Source organism: Sphaeramia orbicularis, chromosome 11 (genome assembly GCF_902148855.1).
Source record: "Sphaeramia orbicularis chromosome 11, fSphaOr1.1, whole genome shotgun sequence".
In the NCBI taxonomy this organism is placed as follows: Eukaryota; Metazoa; Chordata; class Actinopteri; order Kurtiformes; family Apogonidae; genus Sphaeramia; species Sphaeramia orbicularis.
Window position 1 is genome coordinate 40,166,716 of NC_043967.1, and position 9,900 is coordinate 40,176,615.

General features: G+C 34.6%; 1 protein-coding gene across 7 annotated transcripts in view; it reads left to right on the forward strand.

Moving 5' to 3' along the window:
• LOC115428498 (MAP7 domain-containing protein 1-like) overlaps positions 1 to 3,524 on the forward strand; it is a 69,673-nt gene extending 66,149 nt beyond the window's left edge. For 6 of the 7 annotated variants that reach the window (XM_030147578.1, XM_030147581.1, XM_030147583.1 and 3 more), the window contains 2 exons: positions 590 to 799; positions 2,908 to 3,524. In XM_030147578.1, coding sequence (XP_030003438.1) covers positions 590 to 799; positions 2,908 to 2,918 — 221 coding nt within the window. In that variant the 3' untranslated portion in view covers positions 2,919 to 3,524. The remainder of the gene's footprint in view (positions 1 to 589; positions 800 to 2,907) is intronic. The other variant, XM_030147579.1, reaches the window with a different exon arrangement.
• Positions 3,525 to 9,900: the final 6,376 nt, after the last annotated feature.

A 9,900-nucleotide genomic window follows, 5' to 3' on the forward strand; every position in this document is an offset into this window, starting at 1 on the left:
GGTTTCTTTTTTTTTTTGCATTAAAAAAATAGATTTCTTTTTTTTTTTTTTTTTGCCAGATTATTTTTTCATTGAGGTTTACAGTCATGAAAGTACAGCATTGACATCAATCACATTTTACCCTCCTCTACATATCTGTACCATTTTAATTTAAAACAAATAACAGTAGACAAAACATCAAACAAAACTTCTCCTTTTTTAACAGTGGCAGTTGATTTCTTGTTTATTTTTTATGTCCGTTGCAGTAGGCAATGTTTTTTTTTTCTTCATGATAAAACTGTGAAACTCTTGTCTGTAAAAAAAAATCCCTTGTTGCATCTCAACAAGGCATTTTTGTCCTAAACATTAATATGAACCAGGAACTATTAACACTTGGGGAAAAGGCAAATGAGCAGCAGTTTTTGGTTCAAGTTTGTGTTTAATTTTTCATTAGATTTCACTGTTAGTTTCAGCCTTTATTTACTGTATGTCACCTATAATAACAGGGCTCAACAGTATTGAGTTTTTCTCCTCACATCTGGAAAAAATGCCATTACATGAAGGTTTAAAACAGTCTCTAACTTTTGTTCATTGAACCATTTTTCTGCAGCAGCTGGATCCCTGCCGAGTCCTGCTGCAGGACCAGGTGTGTCCGGTCCTGTTCTAAATGGCGTCCAATCCACCACACACCAGAATGGCCTCTCAGCCAACGGCGAGGCGGCTGACTTTGAGGAGATCATCCCGGCGCAGACCCTAGCATTCGAGGGTGGAGAGCCTTTTCTGATGAAGACAGGTCCTATGAAGCCTCAGCCTGTTGCAGGTACATTAACACAACAAAACAACACAAAAACTCAAGTAACGGACCTGAAATATTAGTGCTATAGCAGCATCTTTCATATGTATAGGCTGAATGCTGGGAATACACAGACATTGTATTTACAGTAAGAAACAGTATAGGAACCTTTTGAAATGTCCTAGTTTTCCACATGAATTGTTCATAAAATGTCATCTGTGTCCTGAATACTCCAATGGTGTCCAGGATATGGTTACATATGTACATACACCTCATCCTGGTTACTGGCAGTTATGGATTACTGCACAGAACATAACAAAAATACAATCATGACAGCTGCAACGAAAGCATTTCACTACAGTCTAAAAAAAAATATTACTATACTCAGGAGATCAGATGGAAAAAACATCAGGAAGTTTCAAGTCTGGAGTAAAACAGCCAACAGATCGACAGCTTCCCCAAAACGAACAGTGCAGTAAGCTAGGTCATAGTAGAAAACATGGCAGGAACATTAAGACTGTCATTATAACAGGCCGTGTAGGCGTCTTCATGTTTTCTTTACAATAACAGCATAACAAGCTGTGGAGTGACTTTGTGGAGCAATCTAGAACAGGAGATAAAGGAAAGTGCAAACATAAATATAATTAAAAAGAGGTATAAAGAATTGTTTCTAAATGTCTAAATAGGTATATGGAACATGAGGGATAAAAATAGTATTGTCTCAAATACCAGGCGTGGTTCTTGGAATTAACAGAGTAATACAAATTTAAGAGATTTTCATATGTGCGAGTGGATTGAAGTGAGGACAAACGTGACGTCTAGATGAACTGGGATTGTGGGTGTGAAATTATAGAATGGACCTTATGATGCATTTAAGTCATCCACTCCTTTGGCGAAGTTAAAAAAAAAAAAAAAAAAGTACGTTAAGTTTAAAAGTATTCAGAAATATTGAATTGAGATAGTAGATATGTTTTGTTGTTGATTTTTTTTTTTTTTTATTATGGTGTGAATGCTCAATGCTGTAAACATTTAAGTTGATGTAAGCAGTGTATTAGTTGAAAAGGATAGGCAAAAAAATAAGCTTTTGCTTCTAGCCTATTACTTTTTTGGTATTCATGTTTATTATGATTAATGTACTGAGTATGATGATGATGAATGATTGATGTAAAACCAAAAATAAATTCATTAATTGTTTCATTCATTCATTCATTCAATTAAAGTGTCAGAAAATGTCTTTCTTTTGCACTTCAGTTTTCAGGAAGAACTTAACTTTCAATATCTGGCCATTAATTCTGATTATTATAAATAATAAATGCTTAAAACTGTGTGTTTTATTAAAAAAAGAAAAAAAAACTGACTTATCCCGGAGTGTCCTAGCCAAGACAGCAGCAGAAGTTACACAAAATAGAAATCACAGCCATACATTCACACTAAAAATACACATAAAAATATACATAAAACACAACAAAAGTCAGTACTAAATCCAAACATAAAACACTAGATAAAAACATACATATAAAACATCACCATTATTTTAAAAGGTACTAAAAGTACAACAACAGTATGAATATGTTATGTAAATGCCATATCAAATTTATTATAAATATAATCAAATCCAGGATGCACTTCATAACTGGGATACTAGGGTGTATGTAAACACAGTCAATGCTAAATGTCACCCTGCAGTTACGTGGTACAGAAAATGAATAATAAATAAATGATCAATGTCACAAAAGTTCTTCATTTGTTCATACATCCATTTCAGTATAAATTCTGCACCTACAAACAATCCATCAAACCGTTGACACTGAGTTGCATGTTCAGTTTTTGTGATTTCTTTCTTTCTTTCATTGCACATATTGTACATGTCACTTTAAATCAGTAACTTCTATCAACAATATCTCATCTGTTTAACTTCACTGTTGCACCTTTGTCTATTTATTGTTTCCTCAACCCCCTGCTCTTTAATGTTAAATTCTATATTTATAGTTATATTGTTTATAGCTATATTCTATTTTTAATTTTTATTTTTTCTATTATGTTCCTTTTTTACTGTGGAGCTTTAGAGTGGAGCCTTAGAATTTCAGTTTTTTGTAGTAGATAGTAAAGCTGCCTTTGACTTTCTTTTCCTTCAGAGGTCCTGTGAGTCCCCACACATCCATGGAGACACGCCTTATGTCTCTGCTTGAGCTATGAGATTCATGCCACACCACAGCGGCTTAGAAAATCGTGTGCCAAACAATGAACTGTGCTGAATTCACTACAACATCTCCAGTATCTGCTGCAGAAGACAAAGAGGAGGAGACAAACTCTGCCTGGAAAAATGAATCATCCCAACATGTAAAAAAATGAAAAGAAAAAGAAAAAAAAAGCTACAAGTATTCTCTGTCTTCACCGCGTGTTATGGTGCAGCATTTGTCAAGTTTTATTGAAATGTCACATGCAGATTTTATGGTGCACCTTAAAGATGACTGACTGTGTAACAAATTTTAGAAAATACAGTATAAGACCGTGGAAATACATAATATTTGACAATGGTTGTTATTATTACCATCGTTATGATATTGTTATTGTTATCTTAAGTTGAACAATGTGTGCGTGTTTGTTGTTTTTGTCTTGAATTACTGAGTTATTTAACATGGGGAGCATTGTAAGGACTGGCCACAGACAGTGTATGTAAATGTATAATGAGCCTGGCTGCCTAGGCCTCCTGTTACAGGGGATCTGTGAAATAAAGCTTTATGAAAGGGAACGACCACTGTGCATCCTTTTCCTCACAAAAAAAATGTGATTGCTGTATGTAAATGCTCGAATATTGTTTTGAAAATCTAGTCCGAATCTGGATTTATCTGCAGGCTTTGTCAACATATATCATGTTCTGGGAAATACCATGTCAGTATTTTCCTCACATAGGATATTATTAATATTACTGCCATTATAACCTTTATTTAATCTCAGAATATATTGGGGCAAAGTCCTCATTTGCAATATAACAGAGAAAACACAGGGTCCTTAACCTATAAAGACCCAAACGTTCACTGTCGACCAAAACCATGTACTGATCTATAATGTTTGATACCTGTTGATCCACTAATTCTATCAATACATGTAAATAATTGGAGTAAAATGCAGTATGTCATCTTTTCATGGTCATCAGATATGACCCATCTGGACGTTCAGAGGCTCTGTAGTTACCATGAAAACACCATCATCTTCTACAACATTAATTTACCAGTAAAACCCATGGAGTTGGATCAATGACAGTGGATGGAGACATTTGGTTTATGTTCAGGTATTGATATATTTGCTGCAAAAGTCACTTTTTCTTTAGTTTTCTCTATTTCTGAGAAAAAAACCCTCATTTTAAAATTGAGCTTTTATGAACACTTACATGGTCAGTGAATTAACCCATAACGACCCGGCGCTACTTTTGTGTCCGTTCCCAAATGATTTTTCTCTATGTCTAACCTTTCTTAAGTGATTTATCACCATTTATTATATATTGTCCATTGTATTTTGCATTTCATCAGTATAAAATCAGGTATTTTCCTGTATTTACTGATCATGAAAATGTTCATAAAAGCTCAGAGAAAAGTTGAGATTTATTATATCAAAAACAGAGAAAACTGCAGAAAAAAGTGACTTTCTTACTGGAAAAACACAAAATAAAGAAGATAATATGACAGCAAATGGTGATAAATCACATAAGAAAGGTTTAAATGTAGAGAAAAATTAATTCATTTGGGAATTGCCACAAAAGTAGCACTGGGTCTTAATGGGTTATCAACAGTTAATTCTGGAAACAGTTAACACTTGACAAATAAATACGAAAAGGCTTTACACCCACAATATGGATATTCAGTAGTGACAAAACCAAAAGAAAACAATAAAGGACAATTCAGTAAAACACCTATGATATGAATTGATTTAAAAATCAACAATTATTATCAAAAGATAGTGAAATTGAAAATCTATTTGGCCTAAAATTACAAGTGATGCAATTTTAACATGGTTTAAAGACACATGCAATGCTATACACACATTCATTTATCATATATACAATATCAAATATGGAAATATGACCCTGTGCTACATGTTCTAAATATCTGGAGTCATTAGTTTTGACAAAAAATACAACTGAATCTGTGGAATACCAGCACTTTTTTATTCAAACATGCATATATATATATGTATATATATATATGTATATATATATATATATATATATATATATATATATATATATATATATATATATATATATATATATATATATATATATATAGTGCAGTACAGGGTATCTTGGGTGTTTTTTGTTTTGTTTGGTGGGCAGAGAGAGATAGAAAATTAAGACTTATGTGAAGCTCTCACTTACATGGTAGAATAGAATTAGTTCTATTCATTTACTTAGTTTTTGTGGCAGTTTAATCCATTTTAGGGTCAGAAGAGTCTTGTACAGACAACACAGAATTACCTGAATAATAAAGAATAATAGAAATAATATGGCATGATAAAAATGATGGCAAACTATAAAGATCATAACATTTATAGCAACAGAAACATCCATGTAAAAGTATAGACTATGTAGACACAGTTTATTAAATTAAATCTAGTGACTGTATTCAGAACATACTGGAAACATTACACATTGGATCCAGGTAGGTCATACATTACATCAAATACACATCTGAATAAGAATTTGTCTCTGATATGTTTTGTGCAGTGGGGGTTACAATCCCACACCAGGAAATTGTGTAACTGCCCGATGATTGTAAAAACAGTTTTTAGCTTACCGGCCGATAGGCTGTAAGCTATTGTCATCATGCGGCCTCTGGTGGCATCGTCTGTCGTTGTCGTCTGTCGTTGTCATCTGTCGTCTGTCGTCCATTACAAAAATTTCAATCGTCTTCTTCTCCGAAACTGTAATTCCAATTGACTTCAAACTTGGTATACAGCTTCTTTATGATGATGTCAACAAAAGTTAGTGAAATTATTTGGATCTGGATCTGATTCTGGATTTGGTGCCACTTTGAAAAATTTCCCCATTATTAAGAGATAGGAAGTGGATGGATGCAATAACTCAGTAAATATAAATGATATCCAGTGTCAATTTCTACAGTCCAGCCCTTATGGGGAGATGACCAAAACATAATGTCCACATGCTGATCAGGATCTTCTTCTGGATCTGGGAATTTACGGAAAAATTTAACATGGACTCTTATGGGGAAAACATTTCAATCATCTTTTTCTCCGAAACTACAGTTCTGATTGACTTCAAACTTGGTATACAGCTTCTGTATGATGATGTCAACACAAGGTATTGAAATTATTTTGATCCGGATCTGATTCTGGATTTGGTGCGATTTTGAAAAATGTTCCCATTATAACAGTTAGGAAGTGGATTGAGCTAATAAATCACTAAGTATCAATGATATCAAGTTGGAATTTGAATTTTTTACAGATCTGATTGGAATATGACCAAAACATGGGCTATTTCTGTAATATAAAACATCCACATAACTGGGTGATAGTAAATGGCATCCGGATACATTTCCCAAAGCTTTTCATTTGGCCGGTAAGCTACAGGGCCATTGGTCCTATTTTTTTTTTAATCTATCTATTGATTCATGACTTCAGCTCCTTTGATATGGTAGCCATATGCTGATTTGCTTGGCACCATTAAACTGGATTCGAATTTGTTTATCACTGTAACAGGACATTCTGTGCATGTATGCCACTTACTTAGTACTCTGATCCACTGAAGCTTCTACCACCCAGGATCTTTTACATGCACAAATGTACATGACCATGAAGTGAGGATCCACAGCAATACTCTTGGATTGCCAAAGCTGGGAATCAAACCCGGGCCTCTGATATGTCTGTCCATCACCTAATCCTCTGGACCACACAGCCCCCCCCAAATATCATGATAGATGACCCGTCTTGAAATACCATATTTTCATTCCAAAGGCATTCAGGCACCCTTTGCTGCATTTAGATCCTTAAAGTCCTTCCATTGTTATTTGTTAGTTACATACTTTGACATATATATTGCCAACACATTTCACTACAATTTATGACCACAGTTGACCTATGGTAAGTCAATCAAGTCATTATTGTACGCACATTGTTTCCACAATAATATGTGTGAAACACTTGTTTCAACAAAGCCAGGTCTAATCAAAGAATAAATCCAGACCGTCCATGCTTTCAGCTTGGGCTATTTCTGTAATATAATAAATACACATAACTGGGTGATAACATATGGCATCTGAATACATTTCCCAAAGCTTTTCATTTGGCCAGTAAGCTACAGGGCCATTGGTCCTATTTTTATTGTATTAGAGGGAAGCTCCAGAAGGTGGCAGCACTGATGCTGAAACATGGTGTAAAAGCTGAAGCTCTCCATCAGAACTGTGACCAGTTTCATTCAGGTGTAAGAGTTTTTCAGTTGGTGAATCTCTTTAACTAAAGGTGAAACTTTTTTTTTTTTTTTTTTTTTTTTTTTTTTTTTTTTTTTTTTACAAATCATCAGATCAATAGCTGATTAATGCAAAGTGGATGAAAAGAAAAATATCAGTCTGGTTGTTTGAAAGCATAATGCCATAGTGTTTCTGAAGTTACAACTGTATATCATTCAAACAGGTACAAAGGTTTATTTTTGGAAAAGACTGATCATAGACTGAATGGAGATGTCATTTTTGTCATTTTACAGAACAGGACACTTTGACATTTCAGGAGATTTAGAGCAAAATACTTGTCATGTATAAAAAAACTAACCATTTTGTTGATACATATTAAAGTAAAAATTCTGAACATCCTGTCTTTATAAATACAGTGTAGAGCCCTGTGTGTTTAACTCATATTAATTTCATCAATCAATCAGCCCCATGTGCACAGTTACATTCAGCAGCATTACAATGAGTCAGAATAGGACAGTCTGTTTGTGTAACATAAGACTGAAAGTGTGCTTCATTTTTTTTTATTTTACTGTCCTGTTTAACTGAAGGAAGATAGAGTATATTGTCTGTGCAAAGCTTTTAATATCAAATTATTCTCTCTTGTTCTCTTGTTCTCCCCCCCACCCCCACCCCCCATGTCCGGTCTGGCATCGAAATGTGGTTCAACAAAACTCATAAAAAACACAGTAGAATATCAAAGGGCGCTTCATATAATTTATGAAGTTACCCTTGGCAAAGCAAATTTGTTTCGCACCAAAAGGAACCAGACTACCATTCTGCTGTTAGAACGCTGGACAAGACAAGTAGGAAAAAAAAAAAAAGTAGTGGTGAGATACTCCCTGGTAAAACGTCCAAATAAAAGAGGATACACAAGCAAAGGTGTTACAAAAATGGGCAATGATGACTGGGAGTACAGTTGGTGTTGGCTGCTGCCTTATCGGTACAGACAGCTGCCTGTCAGCCAGCTGAGCCCATAAAAAAAAAAAAAAAAAAAAAATCAAATTATATGTTCTGAAGTACAACTATGCTGTTCTGTGTTTTGTTGTGCATAAAAAAATTTAATAAAATCAGTCAATATTGTAACCCCACACAATATTAACTATGGATGCAACATTGGTAGATAAAATATCCTTCAAAGAGTTTAGATTATTGTATTGATAATATATATAAAATTGAGTTCTTGTTTCACCTTTGCTAACCCACTTAACCCTCAGAACTGGTCTAGGATCAGATAAAGACAAGGGAGTAAGTTTGATTTTGACAATGGTGGGGACACAAAAGTACTCGAAGGCAGCACTCGAGAAAGTTGATTTTTTTTTTTTTTTGCGTTTGCAATCATAATTTCGCGTCATGTTGAGCTGATCAAACAAGCAAACAATCATAGTCAGAAAAAAAAAATCAGTAATTGACATGTTTATAAAGACAATACAAGAATTTAATGCATTCTACAATATTATTCTCATGATTAACATATCCATTATTATTTAACCTCAGCTGTGAATTTCCAGCCTCTCCTCCTCTAACTCCTCCTGCCTCTCTACTGTCTGTCACCTGACAAAAATATGTTGATGCATGACATATGAAAAGATTAGGGATACAGTGATCATAGAGTTTGATGGTACAATTATTGCCTGAGCAAAAAAGGTTAGTTAGTTTCAATTATTACATGTAATTTTTTCCCCAAAAACATGGATAAAATCACATCTAGAATCACATTTAGAATCTGAGGTTTTATTGTATTTTCCCTACAAATTTTCTTTATGTGTGTTTTTTAAACAGTTGCTCTTCCATAGAAATGCATTAAAATAATAAGTAAAGTAACATTTAAAAAGTGTATATCTGTTTGGCATTAAATAGTGTCTTTTATTCAATATCTGTGTTGAGCCTCTGCAGTTCTATACCCTTGAACTAACTTACACTGTGACTCCTAAAGAAATGTCTTATGTTCAGTTTTCTTTTCTCTGACGTCCTTTACATCCTAATTGTGTGCTCGATAATTAGATGATCCTTATCATAAGGATCGAATTGGATTTGAGCATCAGTGCATTAAACCAGTAGGAACCCACAGAGAAGCCTTTGTGTCAGAGACTTTGTAATTCTGTAATTCTGGAGGTCTCAAGGATATAAAATAAAAACATCTGGGATACTTGGGGCTGCAGGTGACATACATCCCAGAAGCTGCTGAACAGTTTAAAAGAGGAGATCAGGTAATCAGTTACATTTCTTTCTGTAACTGAGATGAAGTGGATTGTCCGGTTACACTAGATTTCATGTAACCATTGAATATGATCAGATGTTAACAGAGTGTCTCTGTTTCATGGACAGCCTGTGTGTGTTTGGCCGTGGCTTTAGTTTTCACATAGAAGTGAACTGACCTCAGACAGCTCTGAGGTGTAGTCCAGCCAGACGATCAAAGGTGTGTGCATGAGATTTACTGTCCGTTAGCAATGATGCACTCTAGCAAACAAATATTAAAAGCCTCGAGGCCACTCTGTTTTTCTATCTGCCCTTGCCTCTAGGTAACTTCGTCCTCAAACAAACTAGTCGATGCGACAGAGACAAATTGGTGTCGGCCACAGTGCATCTGTCACAGGGCTGCTATCATATCAAATGTCTAACAAAATACACCAGACCTTGTTTTACTGAGACCAGGCTACCATTTGGCAA